Raw genomic sequence first — 27,430 nt, forward strand, 5'->3', positions numbered from 1 at the left:
CACCAGTGTTGTGGTGTTACTCTATACACCAGTGTTGTGGTGTTGCTCTATACACCAGTGTTGTGGTGTTGCTCTATACACCAGTGTTGTGGTGTTGCTCTATACACCAGTGTTGTGGTGTTGCTCTATACACCAGTGTTGTGGTGTTGCTCTATACACCAGTGTTGTGGTGTTGCTCTATACACCAGTGTTGTGGTGTTGCTCTATACACCAGTGTTGTGGTGTTGCTCTATACACCAGTGTTGTGGTGTTGCTCTATACACCAGTGTTGTGGTGTTGCTCTATACACCAGTGTTGTGGTGTTGCTCTATACACCAGTGTTGTGGTGTTGCTCTATACACCAGTATTGTGGTGTTGCTCTATACACCAGTGTTGTGGTGTTGCTCTATACACCAGTGTTGTGGTGTTGCTCTATACACCAGTGTTGTGGTGTTGCTCTATACATTAGTGTTGTGGTGTTGCTCTATACACCAGTATTGTGGTGTTTCTCTATACACCAGTGTTGTGGTGTTGCTCTATACACCAGTGTTGTGGTGTTACTCTATACACCAGTGTTGTGGTGTTGCTCTATACACCAGTGTTGTGGTGTTGCTCTATACACCAGTGTTGTGGTGTTACTCTATACACCAGTGTTGTGGTGTTTCTCTATACACCAGTGTTGTGGTGTTTCTCTATACACCAGTGTTGTGGTGTTGCTCTATACACCAGTGTTGTGGTGTTTCTCTATACACCAGTGTTGTGGTGTTGCTCTATACACCAGTGTTGTGGTGTTGCTCTATACACCAGTGTTTTGGTGTTTCTCTATACACCAGTGTTTTGGTGTTTCTCTATACACCAGTGTTGTGGTGTTGCTCTATACACCAGTGTTGTGGTGTTGCTCTATACACCAGTGTTGTGGTGTTGCTCTATACACCAGTATTGTGGTGTTGCTCTATACACCAGTGTTGTGGTGTTGCTCTATACACCAGTGTTGTGGTGTTGCTCTATACACCAGTGTTGTGGTGTTGCTCTATACATTAGTGTTGTGGTGTTGCTCTATACACCAGTATTGTGGTGTTTCTCTATACACCAGTGTTGTGGTGTTACTCTATACACCAGTTTTGTGGTGTTACTCTATACACCAGTGTTGTGGTGTTACTCTATACAACAGTGTTGTGATATTGCTCTATACATTAGTGTTTTGGTGTTTCTCTATACACCAGTGTTGTGGTGTTGCTCTATACACCAGTGTTGTGGTGTTGCTCTATACACCAGTGTTGTGGTGTTGCTCTATACACCAGTGTTGTGGTGTTACTCTATACACCAGTGTTGTGGTGTTGCTCTATACACCAGTGTTGTGGTGTTGCTCTATACACCAGTGTTGTGGTGTTACTCTATACACCAGTGTTGTGGTGTTACTCTATACACCAGTGTTGTGGTGTTACTCTATACACCAGTGTTGTGGTGTTACTCTATACACCAGTGTTGTGGTGTTGCTCTATACACCAGTGTTGTGGTGTTGCTCTATACACCAGTGTTGTGGTGTTGCTCTATACACCAGTGTTGTGGGGTTACTCTATACACCAGTGTTGTGGTGTTGCTCTATACACCGGTGTTGTGGTGTTTCTCAATACACCAGTGTTGTGGTGTTTCTCTATACACCAGTGTTGTGGTGTTACTCTATACACCAGTGTTGTGGTGTTACTCTATACACCAGTGTTGTGGTGTTACTCTATACACCAGTGTTGTGGTGTTTCTCTATACACCAGTGTTGTGGTGTTACTCTATACACCAGTGTTGTGGTGTTACTCTATACACCAGTATTGTGGTGTTGCTCTATACACCAGTGTTGTGGTGTTACTCTATACACCAGTGTTGTGGTGTTACTCTATACACCAGTGTTGTGGTGTTGCTCTATACACCAGTGTTGTGGTGTTGCTCTATACACCAGTATTGTGGTGTTGCTCTATACACCAGTGTTGTGGTGTTACTCTATACACCAGTGTTGTGGTGTTACTCTATACACCAGTGTTGTGGTGTTGCTCTATACACCAGTGTTGTGGTGTTGCTCTATACACCAGTGTTGTGGTGTTGCTCTATACACCAGTGTTGTGGTGTTGCTCTATACACCAGTGTTGTGGTGTTGCTCTATACACCAGTGTTGTGGTGTTGCTCTATACACCAGTGTTGTGGTGTTGCTCTATACACCAGTGTTGTGGTGTTGCTCTATACACCAGTGTTGTGGTGTTGCTCTATACACCAGTGTTGTGGTGTTGCTCTATACACCAGTGTTGTGGTGTTGCTCTATACACCAGTGTTGTGGTGTTGCTCTATACACCAGTATTGTGGTGTTGCTCTATACACCAGTGTTGTGGTGTTGCTCTATACACCAGTGTTGTGGTGTTGCTCTATACACCAGTGTTGTGGTGTTGCTCTATACATTAGTGTTGTGGTGTTGCTCTATACACCAGTATTGTGGTGTTTCTCTATACACCAGTGTTGTGGTGTTGCTCTATACACCAGTGTTGTGGTGTTACTCTATACACCAGTGTTGTGGTGTTGCTCTATACACCAGTGTTGTGGTGTTGCTCTATACACCAGTGTTGTGGTGTTACTCTATACACCAGTGTTGTGGTGTTTCTCTATACACCAGTGTTGTGGTGTTTCTCTATACACCAGTGTTGTGGTGTTGCTCTATACACCAGTGTTGTGGTGTTTCTCTATACACCAGTGTTGTGGTGTTGCTCTATACACCAGTGTTGTGGTGTTGCTCTATACACCAGTGTTTTGGTGTTTCTCTATACACCAGTGTTTTGGTGTTTCTCTATACACCAGTGTTGTGGTGTTGCTCTATACACCAGTGTTGTGGTGTTGCTCTATACACCAGTGTTGTGGTGTTGCTCTATACACCAGTATTGTGGTGTTGCTCTATACACCAGTGTTGTGGTGTTGCTCTATACACCAGTGTTGTGGTGTTGCTCTATACACCAGTGTTGTGGTGTTGCTCTATACATTAGTGTTGTGGTGTTGCTCTATACACCAGTATTGTGGTGTTTCTCTATACACCAGTGTTGTGGTGTTACTCTATACACCAGTTTTGTGGTGTTACTCTATACACCAGTGTTGTGGTGTTACTCTATACAACAGTGTTGTGATATTGCTCTATACATTAGTGTTTTGGTGTTTCTCTATACACCAGTGTTGTGGTGTTGCTCTATACACCAGTGTTGTGGTGTTGCTCTATACACCAGTGTTGTGGTGTTGCTCTATACACCAGTGTTGTGGTGTTACTCTATACACCAGTGTTGTGGTGTTGCTCTATACACCAGTGTTGTGGTGTTGCTCTATACACCAGTGTTGTGGTGTTACTCTATACACCAGTGTTGTGGTGTTACTCTATACACCAGTGTTGTGGTGTTACTCTATACACCAGTGTTGTGGTGTTACTCTATACACCAGTGTTGTGGTGTTGCTCTATACACCAGTGTTGTGGTGTTGCTCTATACACCAGTGTTGTGGTGTTGCTCTATACACCAGTGTTGTGGGGTTACTCTATACACCAGTGTTGTGGTGTTGCTCTATACACCGGTGTTGTGGTGTTTCTCAATACACCAGTGTTGTGGTGTTTCTCTATACACCAGTGTTGTGGTGTTACTCTATACACCAGTGTTGTGGTGTTACTCTATACACCAGTGTTGTGGTGTTTCTCTATACACCAGTGTTGTGGTGTTTCTCTATACACCGGTGTTGTGGTGTTACTCTATACACCAGTGTTGTGGTGTTGCTCTATACACCAGTGTTGTGGTGTTTCTCTATACACCAGTGTTGTGGTGTTTCTCTATACACCAGTGTTGTGGTGTTGCTCTATACACCAGTGTTGTGGTGTTGCTCTATACACCAGTGTTGTGGTGTTACTCTATACACCAGTGTTGTGGTGTTACTCTATACACCAGTGTTGTGGTGTTTCTCTATACACCAGTGTAAACTGCTTGGCTCACAGTTTTATATTTACCTTATAACAGAGCCTAAAGGAAGGAAAATTGCCTGCAATTCCCAACAGCGGGGTAAAGTCCTGAACATTTGGGATCTGGAAGCCACACTCTGGCAACCAGTACTTCTCATTGGCTTTTTTTTATAGCCTCTCCTGCTCCAATACAGTTTGGTGGTGTTACTCTATACACCAGCCAGCATTTGGGCATTGTGCCGATACTTGCAGCCAGAAAACAATTTATCCATGTTGCCTGTGACACTGACCCTACAGCCATTAGTTACACTAGCAGTGCTCAATACAACATGGCAATTATATGGGGGCATGACAAATAAACTTTTTATGGTGAACAAACAATAAAGGGGGAACTTGACGGTTACCCAAACCCCCCCCCACCGCCACTCAATTAGTGTAACCTGACTAAGCATTATACTAGGCCCGATAATCAGAGGTGTAACTTGTAGCTTCTGGGCCCCGATGCGAAATTTGCAACAGAGCCCAAAGTGTCATTTATAATAGTGGCCTCTAATGGGGCAGATGGGCTTTGGGGCCCTTTTAGGCACCAGGGCCCTGGTGCGACTGCAACCTCTGTACCCCCTATAGCTACACCCCTGCCGATATTGGGGGAGATTTATCAAAACCTGTGAAGAGGAAGAGTGGTGCAGTTGCCCATAGCAACCAATCAGATTGCTTCTTTCATTTTCCACAGGCCTCTTTAGAGGCCTGTGGAAAATGAAAGAAGCAATCTGATTGGTTGCTATGGGAAACTGCACCACTCTTCCTCTGCACAGGTTTTGATAAATCTCCCCCATTGTCTTTGGCTATAAAGCACAGAGGACCAGGCCCTGCAAAACAAGGAAAGAAAATATCCATGAATGAGAACTGTAGAAATCTATGCTCCCAGCTACAAATGTGCAAAATAATAAGCGTCTGCTGGATATCACCTCAGAAGCTGTGAAAATCTATCCGCCCCCCCCGCCCGCCGTTCTCCCAGCGCCTGCTTCTATCTATGAATCTAAATCAGCTTCAGGGGGAAGGCACTCTCCTGGTGCGGAGTGAACACCCTGTGCTACCACTTAGAATGGTACTGGAACTCCACGCTGTCTATTTATATCAGATATGGTAATAACTGCGTGCGAATCGCAACCGGGCATGATAATAACTCCGGGAGGATGAATGCAGAACTGTGTGCAAACTACTGCTAAAGGGGCTCTCCACCTACAGGGGAAGGTGGGGGGGGGGGGGGTCAATTCATTTACAGCAAGTAAAACTTATTGAGGCTCATTCCCTACAGTAGATAGGCCCTATTCACATCAAGTTGTGGGGCTGCTTAGCTGGTGTACAACAAAAAGTGTTCAAAAACCTATTCCAGTGTACAGTCATGGTGTTTCAAGTATTTCTCACAGAAAAGGATTGCAGTAACACATGTTTTACTATACACATGTTCATTCCCTTTGTGTGTATTGGAACTAAACCAAAAAAGGGCGGGAAAAAAGCAAATTGGACATAATGTCACCTCAAACTCCAAAAATGGTCTGAACAAAATTATTGGCACCCTTAACTTAATATTTGGTTGCACATCCTTTGGAAAAAATAACTGAAATAAGTCGCTTTCTATAAGAATCAATAAGCTTCTTACACCTCTCAGCCGGAATGTTGGACCACTCTTCCTTTACAAACTGCTCCAAGTCTCTCTTATCGGAAGGCGTCTTTTCCCAACAGCGATTTTAAGATCTCTCCACAGGTGTTCAATGGGATTTAGATCTGGACTCATTACTGCCACTTCAGAACTCTCCAGTGCTTTGTTGCCATCCATTTCTGGGGGCTTTTTGATGTATGTTTGGGGTCGTTGTCCTGCTGTCTGGCATTAGGCTGTACAGTGCCACCCAAAATCCGTTGGTAATCCTCAGATTTCATGATGCCTTGTACACATTCAAGGCAACCAGTGCCAGAGGCAGCAAAACAGCCCTAAAACATCATTGAACCTCCACCATATTTCCCTGTAGGTACTGTGTTCTTTTCTTTGTAGGCCTCATTCTATTTTCGGTAAACAGTAGAAGGATGTCCTTTACCAAAAAGTTCTATCTTGGTCTCATCTGTCCAAAAGATGTTTTCCCAGAAGGATTTTGGCTTACTCAAGTTCATTTTGGCAAAATGTATTCTTGCTTTTTTATGTCTCTGTGTCAGCAATGGGGTCCTCCTGGGTCTCCTGCCATAGAGTTTCATTTCATTTAAATCGGATAGTCGGATAGTTTGCGCTGACACTGATGCTCCCTGAGCCTGCAGAACAGCTCAAATGTCTTTGGAACTTGTTTGGGGCTGCTTATCCACCATTAGGACTATCCTGCATTGACACATTTAATCAATTTTTCTCTTCCGAGATTATCTACAGTGCCATGGGTTGAAAACTTCTTGATAATGTTGCGCACTGAGGACAAAGGCAAATCTAGATCTCTAGAGATGGACTTGTAACCTTGAGATTGTTGATATTTTTCCACAATTTTGGTTCTCAAGTCCTCAGACAGTTCTCTTCTTATCTTTCTGTTGTCCATGCTTAGTGTGGCACACACAGACACACAATGCAAAGACTAAGTGAACTTCTCTCCTTTTTATCTGCTTTCAGGTGTGATTTTTATATTGCCCTCACCTGTTACTTGCCCCATGTGAGTTTAAAGGAGCATCACATGCTTGAAAGAATCTTATTTTTCCACAATTTTGAAAGGGTGGCAATAATTTTGTTCAGCCCATTTTTCGAGTTTGGCGTGACATTATGTCCAATTTTTTTTTTCCTCCCTTTTTTGGTTTAGTTCCAATACACACAAAGGGAATAAACATGTGTATAGCAAAACATGTGTTACTGCAATCCTTTTCTGTGAGAAATACTTCATTTTCTAGAAAATTTTCAGGGGTGCCAACATTTACGGCTATGACTGTATACTGTACATATGTGTGAGCGGCCATTGACTTTAATAGACATACTAAGTCTGTTTTACAAACCGATTATATTTCCTAAACTCAGAATCTAAAAGATACTGTAGATTAGATAGATAGATAGATAGATAGATAGATATGTGGTGGCCCAGTACAGGAGTTGCACCCCTGTACCCTTGCTGTCCTGTCAGGCAGACTCTATTGCTGTGTCCCCTAAATCCCTCTTTAATCTATGTAATGTAAATGGTTAATTATACCTTGTGTTATCTATTATAATGCCTTTATACTGTTATGTGCCTTTATATACTGTTACCAAGTGTTGTAACCAAGGAAGGTACCAGTGATCACGGGACTAATAGGGTGACCTATGGGACCCCTCCAGAGTCTCCCCCATATAAACCCTGGGAGGAGCTAGCTAGTAAGTCTAGGTCTGTGTGGTGGCCCAGTACAGGAGTTGCACCCCTGTACCTTTGCTGCCCTTTCAGGCAGACTCTATTCAGTGACCCCTGCCCCCTCCCCCCCCCCCACATACCTATATTCCATGAACAGTGACCATGTGACCTGCAGGGTGACTTATGGGACTCCTCCAGAGTCTCCCCCCATATAAACCCTAGGAGGAGCTAGTTCAGGCTCTTAGTCCAAGTCTTTGCTGAGTGCAGTGAGGTCTGATGTCCTCAGGAGGCCTGAAGCCTACCACGCAGCCACGCATCCAAAAGTCCACTACCCCACAGGTGACCGTCAAAACCTGGTAAGCTAGAAACGAGGTGAAGTCTGTCTAGTCAGTCCCAGTCAAGTCAGTCAAGATCAATCTGTGTCAAGTCAGCGTGGCCCTGCAGCAAATTGTCCAAGCCCACTACAAGTCCCAGCGAGCCCTAAAGTCTCTGAAGTCACTGGTCACCTCCTTGGGCCTGGCTAAGCTGTTAAGGCTGTTACACCTGTCTATCTCAGTAACATTGTTCCGTAACTTGGCATCTGAGTAATTATTTGCACCCATGCCTAGCCCAGGTTCCAGTGGTATACCTTCGGGTGGTGAAGAGGTTAAACCACGCCCTGGCGTCACGAACACAAGGGGTTAATGCCATCTGCCCCTAGGGTAATTCCATCTGCCCTCATCACACCCTCACCACATAAGCTAAGCTGAGCTACAGTGAAGTCAAGTCCTGAGAGTGTCTGGTGTCCTGAGGAGACCCAAGGCCTACCATGCAGCCACGCTTCTACTAATCCAGTGCCCCACAGGTGAACGTCAAAACCTACATAGGGGGGAAGTCAGTCTAGTCAAGTCTTTCAAGATCAGTCTGTACGGAGTCAGTGTGGGCCTGCAGCAAATTGATCAAATCCATTATAAGTCCCGGCAAGCCCTAGAGTCTCTGAAGTCACTGGTCACCTCTTTGGGCCTAACTAAGCTGTCAAGACTATTCCACCTGTCTACTTCAGTAAATCTGCCGTTGTTCCGTAACATGGTGTCGGAATCATTATTTGCCCCGTGCCTAGCCCAGGATCCAGCGGCATACCTTCGGGTGTAGCAGAGGTAAAACCACGCCCTGGCATCACGAATACATCGGGTTAATGCCAACTGCCCCTAGGGTAATAACATCTGCCCTCATCAGACCCTCACCACAACTTTTGGCGTCCTATGAACAGGTTATGGGTGTGCGCCTTATTCAGAAAGTACCCCCCCAGTCTGAACTGTGTCCACTATTGCAGAGTAAAACACACGAGTGTGCGACAAACAGTGAAATCTGTTTATTGCGAGGCGCTTGTGAAATATAGGGGGAGGTGAAGAAAAGACTGTGCCTGTACTTCCGAACGGCGGCCATCTTCCTGAAGTCCACTATTAAAGAAACAGTGCCCCTGGACCTCTTCAGTTTGTCGGAAGTCTGCAGAGAGAGCAACATGGTGGAGGAGCAAGCAAGCACGAGTCTGAGAGTCCTAAGATGGCACCGAGCGCCCAAAAAGTTGCATCGGCCGCCATCCAGTTGTTGGCAGACCGTCTGCAAAAGATCTCCATTGAGGCCAAAGACGCCTGTCTAAAAGTCCCGCTGCCCAATGACGACGGAGAGTGGACAGCGACTCCGGCGGGTTGAACGCCTGCATCGTCCTGAGGAGTGTCGACGGTGAGGCTGTCCCAACATTACCTGACCTGGGGATCCTGGGTGGTGATCCACACGGAAGAGTCGGAAGTGAGTACCCGGCTGAGGCCACTTTCCCTACCCCTCCATCTACTCCCAGCCCAGAGCATACCCCCAGGTCCAGAAGCCCACAACATGCCCCCGGTCATTTGGAGATGAGCTGAAACACATCCAGTACATGAGTACCTTTTACTCCTGCCAGAGAAGTCCCATCGCCCAGTTCCGACAGCCCAGTCTGAGAGGTCTAAGCAAGAGGCCCAGATGGCTGCATTAGTGGAGGAAATGAGGGCACAATGAAGGAATGAGTATGGGCCAAAATCAATGCCATATAAAGTGCGCTAAGTGCAACAACAAGACAAAAAAAACCTTGAGGCTCTTTATATTAGAATGCTGGAACACCCCCGAGAGGGAGAACCACCCCTAGAGAGGCGCAGAGCCACGGTCATTAAGTTTGATAAAGTGCGGGGGTTTGGCCCCCTCATGGATTGCCGTCACGGTGGAACCATTCTTGTCAATAGGAGTGCAGTCAGAAGAGACTATCTCTCCAATCATCTGCATTCTCTGGAGAGCGGGGAGATAGTGGAATATACTCCGGTTAACAGTGTGAGAGGAGAGTGGGTGGCAGCGGTGACTGGTCCGAAGAATCCCACGCAGCTCCCCTTCACCTATTTCCCATCGGACGACTGCGATGCGGACCCCTTTGACTTGTTGTCTCCTAAAGCCAGGGGCACCTTTCAAGAAGAGCAAGAATACCTGCCCGAGGTGCCTATCATGGCACCGAGATACCAGTCCAAGTCATCTACAGATGTGCCCAAGCCTACTCCTGTCACTGAGGAGGTTTGGCTTACTCACCGGGCACCAACTAAAGTGCCTCGGCCTATTCCTGCTGAGGAGAAGGTTTGGCAGATCCAACAGGCACTGACACATTGTCCCCCATTGGCGCAAGCTGCTGCTGTGCAAATGGTAGTCACTGTGAGTCCTACCATAATGGAGTCCACGTTGTCCTGGGTGAATTGGAACACTCTTGTCAGTCCTTTGGAGGCGCCACAGTCCCGTGGTCCCCGTTACATATCCTAGCCTAGGAAGCGGTCCGACAGGCGAGGCTGGGATGGGAAATTTCCAGGCTGACACTCATCTGTGATAATTTTGCTTCTCTCTACTGTTTAGTCAGGAGACTGACATTGTAATGTGGAAGTACCACTGTTGTTTTTCAGGCTGATGCAACCTTTAAGAAAAGTGCCTGGTGGACTAACCAAGAACTTTTTTGCAACAATTTTTAGTAAGTTTATGTGCCCGACTTACAGCCGTGATCCTTTACTATAGACTCTTCTGTACCAGAACTGTGGAGCGGTACTACAAAAACTATTTACAGAGTAATATATTGTTTATTCTTTTGCACAAGTGAATGCAATTACAATTATTGTTGTGAAACTGTATTATTTGGTTCACCAAGTCATAAATTGTATATATATATAATGTTTACACAAAATGTCTATAGTCTCTAATGTTCTTTTACCCATGGTATTTGTACAGGAGGTGTCCTGACCCTGTCTCATTCTAGAATAACTAATTTCATGTACAGATAGTCAGTAATATTCATAGTATATCTTGAGTATCTAACATAGTCAAATGTCACATGTGTAGTCAGGACTGGAGCTAACTAGTCAATGTATCTAGTCCATAATAGTCATTTCATGTCTAATGTCTATTGTTTCCTGTCCACTGTGTACAGGGTACTCTTGTGGCCAGAGAGTTTTCCTGAAAGCCGTAAGTAGTGCGTAAAGTGACAGAACTATTGTGTATGTATTTAACATTCTCATGTGTTGTCAGAAAAATGTATAACTGCTAGTCTAATGTTATGGGGAGAAGTAGCTAAAGCCGAAGGGCCCCATTTGCACAGGCATCCGGGTAGAGAGCCTCAGACAGCCCGATCAGAACTGTAGACCACAAATCAGTTGCAAGACCAAATGATCTCAAACATATGTTTACTCCATTTATCCCAGTTTTCAAAACCCTCAAAAGAATTGAGCATGTAAGGACGTTAATTGGAATGCCCCATGGACTCTTACCCAGTTCATCAGACCTGTGAAGGACATTGGCTCAATGCCCCAGGAACTGTCCCTATTGTTGTTACATGGCCTCAGTGGCCACCTTATTTTCATCTGCCCTCTAGGACTGGGCAACGAGGATGGCTGTTGTTAAGAGGGGGAGTTTGTGGTAGCCCAGTACAGGAGTTGCATGCCTGTACCCTTGCTGTCGTGTCAAACAGACTCTATTGTGGTGTCAACTGAGCTCTTTAATCTATATAATGTAAATGGTTAATTATACCTTGTGTTAACTATTATAATGTCTTTATACTGTTATGTACCTTTAAATACTGTTACCAAGTGTTGTAACCAAGGAAGGTACCAGTGATCACGTGACTAATAGGGTCACCTATGGGACCCCTCCATAGTCTGCCCCATATAAACCCTGGGAGGAGCTAGCTAGTCAGTCTAAGTCTAAGCCAAGCTGAGCTAAAGTGAAGTCCTGAGAGTGTCTGGTGTCCTGAGGAGACACAAGACCTACCATGCAGCCACTAATCCAGTGCCCCACAGATGAACATCAAAACCTGGTAAGCTACATATGGGGTGAAGTCAGTCTAGTCAAGTCAGTCAAGATCAGTCTGTACCGAGTCAGCGTGGACCTGCAGCAAATTGTCCAAATCCACTACAAGTCCCAGCGAGCCCTAGAGTCTTTGAAGTCACTGGTCACCTCCTTGGGCCTAACTGAGCTGTCAAGACTATTCCACATGTCTACCTCAGTAAAGCTGCCGTTATTCCGTAATTTAACGTCGGAGTCATTATTTGCCCCGTGCCTTGCCCAGGATCCAGCGGCATACCTTCAGTTGGTGCAGAGGTTAAACCACGCCCTGTCGTCACGAATACAAGGGGTTAATGCCATCTGCCCCTATGGTAATAACATCTGCCCTCATCACACCTTCACCACATATAGATAGATATGATATAGATAGATATGAGATGGATAGATATGAGATAGATAATAGATATGAGATAGATAGATAGATATGAGATAGATAGATAGATATATATGAGATAGATAGATATGAGATAGATAGATATGAGATAGATTTGAGATTAATAAAAAATGATGTAGGTAGCCATCTCTATCATTCATTAATGTACATCTTTTTTTCTACCTCAGAATGACCTGCATCGAGCTATCCAGAGAACTCACTCCGCTATGTTTAACCAAGTGTTCATCCTGATCTGTACACTGGTCTGCCTCATGTTCACCTGGTATGTACCCTGTATGTGACAGTCCAGCTGCCTGTTCCCATTTGTACTAATGTACATAGACATTATAATAATAGTTATATTCTTGTACATAGGAGACAGTATTATAGTAGTTATATTCTTGTATATAGGAGCAGTATTATAGTAGTTATATTCTTGTATATAGGGGACAGTATTATAGTAGTTATATTCTTGTATATAGGAACAGTATTATAGTAGTTACATTCTTGTATATAGGAGCAGTATTATAGTAGTTATATTCTTGTATATAGGAGCAGTATTATAGTAGTTATATTCTTGTATATAGGAGTCAGTATTATAGTAGTTATATTCTTGTATATAGGAGGCAGTATTATAGTAGTTATATTCTTGTACATAGGAGGCAGTATTATAGTAGTTATATTCTTGTATATAGGTGCAGTATTATAGTAGTTATATTCTTGTATATAGGAGCAGTATTATAATAGTTATATTCTTGTATATAGGAGGCAGTATTATAGTAGTTATATTCTTGTATATAGAAGCAGTATTATAGTAGTTATATTCTTGTATATAGGAGCAGTATTATAGTAGTTATATTCTTGTATATAGGAGGCAGTATTATAGTAGTTATATTCTTGTATATAGGAGGCAGTATTATAGTAGTTATATTCTTGTATATAGGAGGCAGTATTATAGTAGTTATATTCTTGTATATAGGAGACAGTATTATAGTAGTTATATTCTTGTATATAGGAGCAGTATTATAGTAGTTATATTCTTGTACATAGGAGCAGTATTATAGTAGTTATATTCTTGTATATAGGAGCAGTATTATAGTAGTTATATTCTTGTATATAGGAGGCAGTATTATAGTAGTTATATTCTTGTATATAGGAGGCAGTATTATAGTAGTTATATTCTTGTATATAGGAGGCAGTATTATAGTAGTTATATTCTTGTACATAGGAGGCAATATTATAGTAGTTATATTCTTGTATATAGGAGGCAGTATTATAGTAGTTATATTCTTGTATATAGGAGGCAGTATTATAGTAGTTATATTCTTGTACATAGGAGGCAGTATTATAGTAGTTATATTCTTGTACATAGGAGGCAGTATTATAGCAGTTATATTCTTGTATATAGGAGGCAGTATTATAGTAGTTATATTCTTGTATATGGGAGACAGTAATATAGTAGTTATATTCTTGTATATAGGAGCAGTATTATAGTAGTTATATTCTTGTATATAGGGGGCAGTATTATAGTAGATATATTCTTGTACGTAGGAGGCAGTATTATAGTAGTTATATTCTTGTACATAGGAGGCAGTATTATAGCAGTTATATTCTTGTATATAGGAGGCAGTATTATAGTAGTTATATTCTTGTATATGGGAGACAGTAATATAGTAGTTATATTCTTGTATATAGGAGCAGTATTATAGTAGTTATATTCTTGTATATAAGAGCAGTATTATAGTAGTTATATTCTTGTACATAGGAGCAGTATTATAGTAGTTATATTCTTGTATATAGGAGCAGTATTATAGTAGTTATATTCTTGTATATAAGAACAGTATTATAGTAGTTATATTCTTGTACAAAGGAGGCAGTATTATAGTAGTTATATTCTTGTATATAAGAACAGTATTATAGTAGTTATATTCTTGTACAAAGGAGGCAGTATTATAGTAGTTATATTCTTGTATATAAGAACAGTAGTATAGTAGTTATATTCTTGTACAAAGGAGGCAGTATTATAATCTCCCTTTATTCCCCAAACTCTTCAGATGTTAAGTGGTTAATCATAGGGACAATTGGTGCATTCTTGTCCCAGCATTTCCATGGTAATTAACCATTAGGTGGTGCTCATGTAGTTCATGCTTAGAATATTGAGTTGGCTGGAGGCTCAGAGAGGACGCGATAGAATTGTTAGATAGATCTGCGCTCACTAATCTGTCTAATCTGTGCAGACTCACAAATGAACCAGCAGATGATGGAAACCAAGAGAAGTGATAATTGGAATGTCATACGGCAGCCACCAGTATATCTGGGGATCTGCCTGCTCCTCTCCACATGTAATATTTATTGATAATATAATTACAGCCGAGGAGTCATTTGTCATTCCCCGTATTCTTGGAGAGTCAGGTGATGTCACTGAGAATGTTTGTAATATACTATATACTGCTGGTTATATTATCTAAGTTTTTTAATTATATTTTACACGTTCATCCAGAAGATTTACTAGATTTAGTATTACTTTTTTCATTTTTTTTATTTTCTCTTCCACTCTGTTCTCTCATTCGTCTTCTCTACATCATCCTTTGTACTCTGTCTTCTCCTCTGCACCCTCATCCTCTGTACTCTCAGTCATAACCTCTACTCATTTCCTCGACACTCTTATCCTCTGAACGCAGTAAACTTCTACACATACTCAAAACACACATCATTAACTACACATCCTCATCCTCTGTACTCTCTGTCCTCTCCTCTACATCCTCATCCTCTGTACTCTGTCCTCTCCTCTACATCCTCATCCTCTGTACTCTCAGTCATCTCCTCTACATCCTCATCCTCTGTACTCTGTCCTCTCCTCTACATCCTCATCCTCTGTACTCTCAGTCCTCTCCTCTAGATCCTCATCCTCTGTACTCTGTCCTCTCCTCTACATCCTCATCCTCTGTACTCTCAGTCCTCTCCTCTAGATCCTCATCCTCTGTACTCTCAGTCCTCTCCTCTACATCCTCATCCTCTGTACTCTGTCCTCTCCTCTACATCCTCATCCTCTGTACTCTCAGTCCTCTCCTCTACATCCTCATCCTCTGTACTCTGTCCTCTCCTCTACATCCTCATCCTCTGTACTCTCAGTCATCTCCTCTACATCCTCATCCTCTGTACTCTGTCCTCTCCTCCCGTCCATCCTCATCCTCTGTACTCTCAGTCCTCTCCTCTAGATCCTCATCCTCTGTATTCTCAGTCCTATCCTCTACATCCTCTTCCTCTGTACTCTCCTTTACATCCTCATCCTCTGTATTCTCAGTCCTCTCCTCTACATCCTCATCCTCTGTACTCTCAGTCCTCTCCTCTACATCCTCTTCCTCTGTACCCTGTCCTCTACTTTACATCCTCATCCTCTGTACTCTCAGTCCTCTCCTCTACATCCTCTTCCTCTGTACTGTGTCCTCTCCTTTACATCCTCATCATCTGTACTGTCATCTTCTCTACATCCTCATCCTCTGTACTCTGTCCTCTCCTCTACATCATTATCCTCTGTACTGTCATCTTCTCTACATCCTCATCCTCTGTACTCTGTCCTGTCCTCTACATCCTCATCCTCTGTACTCTGTCCTCTCCTCTACATCCTCATCCTCTGTACTCTCAGTCCTCTCCTCTACATCCTCATCCTCTGTACTCTGTCCTCTCCTCTACATCCTCATCCTCTGTACTCTGTCCTCTCCTCTACATCCTCATCCTCTGTACTCTCAGTCATCTCCTCTACATCCTCATCCTCTGTACTCTGTCCTCTCCTCTACATCCTCATCCTCTGTACTCTATCCTCTCCTCTCCTCTACATCCTCATCCTCTGTACTCTATCCTCTCCTCTACATCCTCATCCTCTGTACTCTATCCTCTCCTTTAAATCCTCATCCTCTGTACTCTCAGTCCTCTCCTCTACATCCCCATCCTCTGTACTCTGTCATCTCCTCTACATCCTCATCCTCTGTACTCGATCCTCTCCACTACATCCTCATCCTCTGTATTCTATCTTCTCCTCTACATCTTCATCCTCTGTACTCTATCCTCTCCACTACATCCTCATCCTCTGTACTCTCAGTCATCTCCTCTACATCCTCATCCTCTGTACTCTATCCTCTCCACTACATCCTCATCCTCTGTACTCTCAGTCATCTCCTCTACAACCTCATCCTCTGTACTCGATCCTCTCCTCTACATCCTCATCCTCTGTACTCTATCCTCTCCTCTACATCCTCATCCTCTGTACTCTATCCTCTCCACTACATCCTCATCCTCTGTACTCTCAGTCATCTCCTCTACATCCTCATCCTCTGTACTCGATCCTCTCCTCTACATCCTCATCCTTTGTACTCTATCCTCTCCTCTACATCCTCATCCTCTGTACTCGATCCTCTCCTCTACATCCTCATCCTTTGTACTCTATCCTCTCCTCTACATCCTCATCCTCTGTACTCTATCTTCTTTACATCCTTAGCTATCTCCTTAAGCTCATAAGCTATTTACTCTCTGTACTTCTTCCCACAGTTTCATTCACGTAAACCTATTCAATCTCACGCTAACTTCTATATTTAGTCAAACAAAGAAGGCATGGCCACACATTTACGTGTTGTACGTCGATCTATTGCTTCTCTGCACAATTACAAAAACTTACATTTACAGTGATCTGTGTAAGCCACTTCATGGCCACCTTATTCAAGTTGGTCCCTATCTTACAATGGCGTGTCACCAGGTGGTAACCACCACCGCAGCACTAGTGCCCATAGGAGAAATGACCCACTACTGTCAGACCTAGGTCAACTTGGTGATCTGTTCACACTAGCATGGGGCTGTTTGGCTGTAGTGGGGATGCTGGACCACTTGGTCATTCCTCCTGTCGGCATTTATGCTGCTACGGTGACGATCCCTACCCAGTGCCATGTCGTTTTAAGTTAGGGACCCACTAAGGTGCCCGAGAAATGGTGAATGGGACTGTTACAATTTGATCAAAATGTCTACTGACTACCTAATGTTGGTTTTTGAAGCAATCGATCAACGTACAACATGTAAAGATGCGGCCATGTCTTTTTTTTCTCAACGATTGTAGTTTCATCAGTCTCCTCTATTTTCTTATCATTCGTACTAATCTCACCTCATCTATCATCTTAAATTATCTCTACACCCAACCCACCCGCCTCCTCAAGATCCTACCATTCACCCCCTTTAACTCTCAGAGGTGAAGTCTCCTCCATCTTCGCTCTTATATTCTTACAAATATTCTATGGTTCCTCGGCACATTACTCTGTCCTCAACATCTGTTCAGACATTAAGAAGATGGAGCAGATAAATGAGATCTACAGTACATTCAGAGCTGTAACCAATGGAGACCATAACTAAGAGTAATGAGTTTGCGGAGGTTGAGGAAAATATGTAAGCCTATGGAATATGTTAACGTTTACATGAGAGGAAAGAGATGAGATGGTTGAGGTAGTAGAACCGTGGTCTTCAAACTGTCGACCTCCAGATGTTGTTGAGCTACAACTCCTAGCATGCCCGGACAGCCAACGGCTGTCCGGGCATGCTGGGAGTTGTAGTTCAACAACATCTGGAGGTCCACAGTTTGGACACCACTGAAGTAAAGCATATGGATAAGAAGACAAAAGTGTCATATGTATCGTGCAGCGAGAGCCACCGTGATACATTTTGCACCTTCTCAGATGGTGTTAGTATTGGGTGGTTTATTATTGTTCTATTGTTCTACAAGCCAGATGTGATCTATGAGTAGAACATTATTTCTCTTCTTGTCCACTCATCATCTAGATGTTTATCCTTTATACCTAAATACTCTTCCATCTCCTCAGTCCCACATCCTTTTGAGGTGGCCCAGTACACAAGTTTCTCCCCTGTACCCTTGCTGTCCTGTCAGGCAGCCTCCATACAGTGTCCCCTGGCCCCCCTGTACCTGTTACCCTTGTTCCTGTGCTTCTATGCCTATGTTATGCTGTGTATTGTATATAAAACGTGTTATGCCTTTAAGAACAGTTGACATGTGATTAAGCTGTTGTCATGTGATTGTAACTCAGTGACCATGTGACCTAAGGGTGACCTATGGGACCCCTCAGAGTCTCCCCCATACAAGCCCTGGGAGGAGCTAGCTCACTCTCTTCTCTTAGTCTTTGCTGAGGAACAGGTCAAGTCCTAGATGTGTGTCTGGAGTCCAGAGGAAGCCTAAAGTCAATCAAGCAGCCACGAATTCTCAAGTCCATTGGCCCACAGGTCAAGTCAAAGCCTGGTAAACTACAGAAAGGGTGAAGTCGGTCATAGTCTGTCACTGTCAAGTTAGTCCAAGTCATTCTGTCTCCAGTCAGCCTGGCCTGCATTCAAATTGTCCAAGTCCACTATAAGTCCCAGCAAACCCTAAGGTCTCTGAAGTCACTGGTCACCTCCGTGGGCCTAGCCAAGCTGTATAGACTGTTACACCTGTCTGACTCAGTAAAGCTGCCATTGTTCCGTAACTTGGCGTTGGAGTCATTATTTGCCCCTGTGCCTAGCCCAGGATCCAGCAATATTCCGTCGGGTGGTGTAGAGGATAAACCATGCCCTGGCATCACGAACACAAGGGGTGAATGCCATCTGCCCCTTGGGTAATTCTATCTGCCCTCATCACAACCTCACCACAACTTTTGGTGTCCTATGAACAGGATACGTGTGTGCGCTTTATGCCTAAAGTACACCCCAGTCTGAACTGTGTCCAGTATTGTCAGAAAATCGCACGCCGATGCGAATAAAATTTGCACCAGAAATTGTATGGGACTTTGCCAGTGAAAGTGTTTAACCCGAGGCGCTTGTGAAATAGACAGGGAGGTGAAGAAAAGACTGCTATCTGCCATTGTGAACTGTATAGAGGCTGTACCTGAAAGAGTTAACATGGTCCAGTGTTTTTCACGCACAAGCGGTCACAGCTCCGCCCCGTCCGTTCCCAGTGGTGATGCCTCTTCAGTACAGCGAGGAGTAACCAAAGAGCCGCCCTGTGTTGCACAGGGGAAGTGTTTGCCGACCGGACCAAAACCGGAAGTTGTCTGGGCGCAGTCATATTGGAAGCTCCGGCTGCTGCGCTCATCTCCGCTGTCATCTGTCAAACACCCGCTGCAGCACAGACTCTGCAAACACCAACGATCACCAATTCCAAGTCTCCGGTGCCCAAAGCCTTCAGTGTTGCCACGTTACTGCCCGTAAGTCTGGTTGCAAGACTATCCATAACCGGGTGCCTGCAAAATAGAGGGGGAGTATCCACTGCAGTACCCCCACTAGTCAAACCAGAGCCACTGCAGCACTCCAGCAAGCATCTTAAAAGGGGAACACACCTCATTTCTCTTAAAGCGACAGCACAGTCAAAATTCAACAAAATGTCTGAACCCAGAACCAAACATCAACTGAGCGCCAGCGCCCCTTCATCTCCAGCAGCGAGGTCATCACCTACTCCAGTAGCCAGTGTCTTGTCCCCTGTCAGTCAGCATCAACAATCAAGGTGTTCCAAGGTCTGCACCAGTATTCATGGGGAACCCTGTCCTCCCTACCTACAATGGAGACCACTTCTCCCTGAGGGATGTGAAAGAGAGGATCCAGAGTTTGTTTTTCTTTTACTCTTTCCCTCCTAACTAATAGGTGCAATCGCTAACAGGACAACTCCAGGGACCAGTGCTAGAGGAAGTCCGCACCTGGCTAGCATATGACAAGGTGACGGTGGAGAAGATCTTTGAAGGGCTGTACCAGGTATTTGAGTCACATTCTCCGTACTGTATGAGAGGCGACAATAGGCAGGTGAGACCTTGAGAGCATATGCCATAGCCCTGCAGAATGCCATTGAGACTGTCCAGAAATTAGATGTTTTTCTCCCAAGCAGGGTAATAAGGTGTTAAAGGACAGATTTATTGATGGGGCTCATAATAAATGGGTCAAAGCCCAGCTGAGAATGTTAGCAGTCCAAACCCCTAACATGTAATTTCCCGCTTTCAAAAGACTGGCTATCCAAGTGATTGAGTCCGGGACTGAGTTAGAGGAAGTTTGTACACCCATTACACCCTTTCAAGAGCCATTAGGGGCAGTAGCCAGACCTATACCACCACCGTCATCTGCCCTTGCCCCAGTGTCATCTACTTTGCCAGTCACCGCAGCCTCAGATCTACAGAGTGTTAGGCAGGACATTGAACAACTTACTAAGGCTGTGAAGGAGCTTGCCTAGAAAACCTGCCCCTGCTCCTGCTCCCCACAATCTCAATTACCATAATCCTCCACCCAATTAATATTGGGACTCAAAGATCTTTTTAAATCTACTGTAAAAAGTCAGGACATTGGAAAATGCAGTGCTGGGATTTAAACGGATTTCCCCCGAGGTTCGAGAAATGGCCCTCAGGAAAACAGCCATCAGGTCTTACCCCCCAAAGACCTAAATCAGGACTCTCACTTCATGTCGCCTCCTGCCCCTATGTAAAAGTTATTGTAGAAGGTGTACCATTGGAGGCATTAATAGATACTGGATCACAAGTATCTACTATACCTTAAAGTGTTTTTTTTATCAGCATTGGGATACTAGCTTATTGTGTGAGCCTGATGATGATAACTTCAGAGTAGTACCGGGTAATGGACAACCAGTCCCCAGACATGGATACTGGGAGCCATCTAGTCAGTTGGGAAAGCATGTACTTACCGGGCAGGGAGTGATTGTAACTAATGTGACAGATAAGGGGTCTGGTGAGTTTATCTTGGGGATGAACATTATGACGAATTGTTTCACTGAAGTGTTAGATGCCTTGCATGCCTCTCTTCCCCATATGTCCCCTTCAGGCCAGCGGGCTGTGCAGCACCTCTTAAAAGTTCTACAGGTGGAGCAGAAGTTTGCCAACAAGCAAGGTGAAAACTGCAGAGTACGAGTTCAAGACATCAGGTCAGTGACCTTACAACCCAATACGGAGACCATCATCTGGTGTCATGCACGTCCCAGAGTCAAGAATAGGAACTATCAGGCCCTGCTGGAACCTATGCAATTAGAAGATCATCCTCTTGCCCGAGCTGCAAGAACCCTTGTCACTGTCACCAACGGGAGAGTCCCGGTGCGGTTAGTGAACCTGTCTCATTCTGCTACTGTCTTACCCAAATATACTCCAGTAGCTCAGTTGTACCTCCTACAGTCGAAGGACATGGTGACAGAACGTCTGGAGGCCCGACAGCGTGCAGCTCAAGTGGCCGAAGGATCCAGAGTGAGCCCTCCCGAGCCCTTGTGGGCACAGCTCCAGGTCGGAGATGACGACATCCCAAGAGATCAGGTCAATGGAGTTATCAATGTCACCAAAAGGTATCACGAAGCTTTCAGCAAACACGACACAGACTTCGGGCAGACTTTGATGATCCAGCATCGTATCCTTACAGGCGACAGCCCGCCTATCAAAGAAATGCACCGTCCGGTCGCGCCAGGCATGTATCAGACCGTTATGCTGGCCGTCATGAAAGAGGGGGACGTGACACAGGAAAGTCGGAGTCCTTGGGCTGCGCCAATTGTCTTGGTCAAGAAGAAAGACGGACCATCTGTTTCTGTGTCGACTACAGGAATCTGAACAATGTCACTCATAAAGAGGCTTATCCTTTTCCGAGGATCGAGGAGTTGCTTACAGCCCTCGTGTCTGCTGCTTACTTCTCCACTCTGGATTTAACCAGTGGATACTGGCAAGAGCCCACAGCCATGGAGGACCGGGAAAAGACCACCTTTGTGACACCCATGGGGCTGTTCGAGTTTAAAAGTATGCCATTTGGGCTATGCAATGCTTTCTACATTCCAGCGTCTGATGGAAAGGTGCCTGGGTCATTTGAATTTCCAAAGTGTCTTGTTGTACCTGGACGATGTCATTGTGTATTCTAAGTCCTACCTGGAACACCTTAGTCATCTGTCAGACATCTTTCAAGTCTTGATCAAGCATGGGTTGAAAATCAAACCATCAAAGTGTCACTTGCTCAATCCTCAAGTCCATTACTTGGGACATGTTGTCAGCGCAAAGGGAGTCCAGCCAAATCCTGAAAAGGTGGATGCTGTAAAGAACTGGCCTACCCCGCACACTGTGAAGGATGTCAGGAGCTTCCTGGGATTTGCCAGCTACCACCGCTGCTTCATTCCACACTTCGCCCAAATTGCAAAACCCCTCACAGCTCTCCTATGGGGTACGGCGAAGGAGAACTACAATGGAAGACTACCTATTGAATGGGCCAAAGAGCAATAGACGGCGTTCCGAGCTCTGAAACGTCTGCTGAGAGAACTACCTATCTTGGCGTATCCAGACTACAGTCAGACGTTTCGACTATATACTGATGCCAATTTTAAAGGTCTGGGAGCTGTCCTGTCCCACATCCAGGAAGGACAATAGCTAGTAATTGCCTTTGCCAGTCGTAACCTGACCTGAGGAGCAGAGAAGAACAATGCTAAATACAGCTCCTTCAAGTTGGAACTTCTCGCCCTGGTATGGGCTGTGACCGAAAAGTTCAAAGACTATTTGGCTGCCACGCCTTTTACTGTCTACACGGATAATAACCCACCTGAACACTTCCAAGTTGGGTGCTATCAAACAGCAATGGGATTCAGGATTAGCCAATTGCAGTTTCACCATCAAGTACAGAAGTGGCAAGTCGAATGCCAATGCTGATGTACTGTCTCAGATGACCCCCCCGATGAAGAGCCCCCCATCGAAGACGTGTGGGAAGACGTGGAGATGCTCTTATTTTATCAATGGTTCGTGAACCAGAATGTTGTGACCACCCTCATGGACAGTGAACCCAGGTCTGAAAAGGTTAAAGAAGACCTATACACCTTGTCTCCTACCCGGTTCGGGTATACTTATGCTCTCACCATGGTGGATCATTACTCAAAATTGTTTTTTGTAGTACCCGTCAAATGGGTGCAAACCCTTGGGTGCCCGGAGTCTGTCCTATTTGACCCTGGAACGGCCTTCAAGGCCCAACTCTTCTAAGAGCTATGCCAATTCTATTGCTGCAAGAAACTCTGGACCACCGCCTACCACCCTCAGGGGAATGGGCTCTGTGAACGCATCAATCAAGTCTTCATCCATATGCTGCGAGCAGCCTCTGTTTCAAGACAAGAAGAGTGGTCCCGATTACTGCCCGAATTACTGGAAATCTATATCAACACAGTCCATTGTTCTATGGGGTATACCCCTTTCTATTTGATGATTGGGCGACATGGGCAGTTGCCTAAAGACAGGACATTTGGGCTACAGGCCCGATCAACAACTCTCCACAAGCCTCCCTTGAGTGGGTCTCTGTCTCAAAGAATATCTACCTGTGCTCCCAGCTCTGTTTCCTCCAGATGTCAGACCTGCAAGGGAATACGTTCCTGGCGAGGGGATCCACCCGTCTATGGATTTCCCCATGTTTTCTTCAGATCAGCCAGCCTTCTTCTGTGTATCTCCAACCCCGGGACTAGTTCAACCCATGTAAGTCCCCACCACGCCAGTCCCAGTAAACATGTGTCGTGACAGAGTTGTCATATAAAGGTAATCTTGTAATATTGTCTAAAAATGTGTATAGTGTTCTGGGGAGAAGTAGCTGTTGCCAATGGGCCCCAGCAGCTAAAGCATTCAGTCAGAAAGCCTCTGGCAGCCCGTATTATGCCTTTAAAGGAGATGTCTGGTTTAGACTATTCCTATTCCATCCTGCCCGGGCTGCAAAAAAAGAGAAAACAAACTTTCACGTATCTTCCTATGTTCCCCCGGAGCTACGCAACTGCTGATCGGTTGGCCTGGCTGTCTTCTTCCTACTTCCCTTAGCCCGGGATGTCACACGGCGCTTCAGCCTATCACGGGCCACAGCGATGGAGCTCCAGAGGAATGTAGGAAGGTAAGTGAAAGTTTGTTTTCTTTTTTTTTTTTTTTTCAGCCTGGGCAGGATGGAATAGATATAGTCCATACCGGACATCTCCTTTAAGAACAGTTGACATGTGATTAACCTGTTGTCATGTGATTGTAACCCAGTGAGGTATCAGTGACCATGTGACCTAAGGGTGACCTATGGGACCCCTCCTAGTCTCCCCCATATAAGCCCTGGGAGGAGCTAGCTCACTCTCTTCACTTAGTCTTTCCTGAGGAACAGTGAGGTCACGTCCTAGGTGTGTGTCTTGAGTCCAGAGGAAGCCTAAAGTCAGTCAAGCAGCCACGGATTCTCAAGTCCATTGCCCCACAGGTCAAGTCAAAGCCTGGTGAGCTACAGAAGGGGTAAAGTAAGTCATAGTCAAGTCAGTCCAAGTCATCCTGTCTCAAGTCAGCGTGGCCTGCATCCAAATTGTCCAAGTCCACTATAAGTCCCAGCAAGCCCTAAGGTCTCTGAAGTTACTGGTCACCTATGTGGGCCTAGCCAAGCTGTATAGACTGTTACATCTGTCTGACTCAGTAAAGCTGCCATTGTTCCTTAACTTGGCATCGGAGTCATTATTTGCCCCTGTGCCTAGCCCAGGATCCAGCGGTATTCCTTCGGGTGGTGTAGAGGATAAACCATGCCCTCTGGGTAATTCCATCTGCCCTCATCACACCCTCACCACACTTTCTACCTACTCTTCCATCTCCTCAGTCTCTTAACCTTTCTACCTAAATACTCTTCCATCTCCTCAGTCCCATATCTGTTATGCCTAAATACTCTTCCATCTCCTCTACAATCGCAGCCCTTACACTCCTTCCTATGTTGTCCTAAAGGGGACCTGTTACCAGGTTTTACCCTATATCACTGGTGGTAACATGTTATATATTGTATGCTATTGAGCCTCAAGTAGTCATCGGGACTCAGATATCATTGTCAGCCCAGGCAAGACCTGATGTCACCCCTCTTCTACATAGTTGAAAGACTTGAGGGAGCAGATCGGTAACATTGGCCACCCTTGGGCTGTCAATCAGAGTAGGTGTGATTACTCAGGAATCTCGATGACACTCATTAGCACCCTTTTAAAACATATTTTCTGCAATATTCCGGACACTTATCATGACACTTAGACCTGGTTAGAAACCTTATTTTACCCTATATAAAATGTTGCCACAAGTTATAAAGGTTAAGATCTAATAATAGGTCCCCTTTATGACAATGCAGGAAGGAGTGTAGGGGTGGAGATGGTAGAGAAGATGGTAGAGAAGATGGTAGAGAATGCAGGTATAAAGCATATGGCAGGAGATGGAATAGGTGGCTAAGAGTTCATAGAAAGTGAGGGTAGAATAGACAGTGGTTAAAACTTCTAGATCTTTCCTTCCTCCTTAACCCCTTAAGGACCAAGGACGTACCGGTACGTCCTTGGTCCTGCTCTTCTGATATAACGCGGGGTTACACAGTAACCCCGCGTCATATCATGGCGGGCCTGGCGTCATAGTGAAGCCGGGACCCGCCTCTAATAGCGCGCAGCGCCGATCGCGGCGCCGCGCGCTATTAACCCTTTAGCCGCGCGCTCAAAGCTGAGCCGCGCGGCTAAAAGTGAAAGTGAAAGTTCCCGGCTAGCTCAGTCGGGCTGTTCGGGATAGCCGCGGCTAATCGCGGGATCCCGAACAGCTGACAGGACAGCGGGAGGGCCCCTTCCTGCCTCCTCGCTGTCCAATCGCCGAATGACTGCTCAGTGCCTGAGATCCAGGCATGAGCAGTCATCCGGCAGAATCGTTGATCACTGGTTTCTTATGAGAAACCAGTGATCAACATAGAAGATCAGTGTGTGCAGTGTTATAGGTCCCTATGGGAGCATAAGAGATCAGTGTGTGCAGTGTTATAGGCCCCTATGGGAGCATAGGAGATCAGTGTGTGCAGTGTTATAGGTCCCTATGGGATAACAATGATCAGTATAAGAGATCAGTGTGTGCAGTGTTATAGGTCCCTATGGGATAACAATGATCAGTATAAGAGATCAGTGTGTGCAGTGTTATAGGCCCCTATGGGAGCTATAACACTGCAAAAAAAAAGTGAAAAAAAAAAGTGAATAAAGATCATTTAACTCCTCCCCTATTAAAAGTTTGAATCACCCCCCTTTTCCAATAAAAAAAAAAACACAGTGTAAATAAAAATAAAAATAAACATATGTGGTATCACCGCGTGCGGAAATGTCCGAATTATAAAAATATATCATTAATTAAACCGCTCGGTCAATGGCGTGCGCGCAAAAAAATTCCAAAGTCCAAAATAGTGCATTTTGATCAATAAGTCCTATCAATGCAAAAATGGTACCGTTAAAAACTTCAGATCACGGCGCAAAAAATGAGCGCTCATACCGCCCCATACACGGAAAAATAAAAAAGTTATAGGGGTCAGAAGATGACAATTTTAAACGTATTAATTTTCCTGCATGTAGTTATGATTTTTTCCAGAAGTCCGACAAAATCAAACCTATATAAGTAGGGTATCATTTTAATCGTATGGACCTACAGAATACATATCAGGTGTCATTTTTACCGAAAAATGTACTACGTAGAAACGGAAGCCCCCAAAAGTTACAAAACAGGGTTTTTTTTTCAACTTTGTCGCACAATGATTTTTTTTCCCGCTTCACCATAGATTTTTGGGCAAAATGACTGATGTCATTACAAAGTAGAATTGGTGGCGCAAAAAATAAGCCATCATATGGATTTTTAGGTGTAAATTTGAAAGAGTTATGATTTTTTAAAGGCAAGGAGCAAAAAACGAAAATGCAAAAACGGAAAAACCTCCGGTCCTTAAGGGGTTAAATGGGCACTGTCAGAATGTGATACATCTTGGCAGACATTAACCTTTTTAATATAGTTCATATGTTTTTTTTTTACCTTGTGTTGTGGTTCTAGGGTGATAATCCTGTCTGTGGCTCCACTTATTGTGGAAAATCCTGCTGACTGCACCAATTGTGGTTTTTTGGATAAGAGTACAACAAAACATGCCCCTCCCCGACCATGTGCTTACTTTGTTAGAGTCCCCAAAATGGCCTCCAACTATATAAAAACGGAAGCAGGAATTAGAGGCTAAATTTATAGGGCCTAAATATGTTTGTAAACACCCAGAAACACTGATTAACAATCACTTGGTAACCAACAAAGTAGATAACATTTAATAAAACATGAATTAGCTAAACCTAATAAGACATACATACAAACATAATACAATAGTGAGAGGAGGAAAATAGAAGGGGTCCAGCTCCTGGGTAGATAATCCAATAAAACTTAACCTTTAATGGCAACCAATTAAAACATGGAAAGTCGCCACAGAGGTGACGAGTGACATGTCACTAAAAACAAGGGGGGGGGGGTGAAACGCTGACGCGTTTCGAGCAGTTGCTCTTAGTCATGGCCATGTCTAAGTCATGGCCATGACTAAGAGCAACTGCTCGAAACGCGTCGGCGT

General features: G+C 44.5%; 1 protein-coding gene across 6 annotated transcripts in view; it reads left to right on the forward strand.

Moving 5' to 3' along the window:
- Nucleotides 1–27,430, forward strand: part of LOC130367768 (potassium channel subfamily T member 2-like) — a 333,948-nt gene that overhangs the window by 146,339 nt on the left and 160,179 nt on the right. For all 6 annotated transcript variants that reach the window (XM_056570514.1, XM_056570517.1, XM_056570518.1 and 3 more), the window contains exon 9: nucleotides 12,232–12,326. In XM_056570514.1, the coding sequence (XP_056426489.1) occupies nucleotides 12,232–12,326 (95 nt within the window). The remainder of the gene's footprint in view (nucleotides 1–12,231; nucleotides 12,327–27,430) is intronic.

The sequence above is a fragment of the Hyla sarda genome, chromosome 4, assembly GCF_029499605.1.
Source record: "Hyla sarda isolate aHylSar1 chromosome 4, aHylSar1.hap1, whole genome shotgun sequence".
Lineage (NCBI taxonomy): Eukaryota > Metazoa > Chordata > Amphibia > Anura > Hylidae > Hyla > Hyla sarda.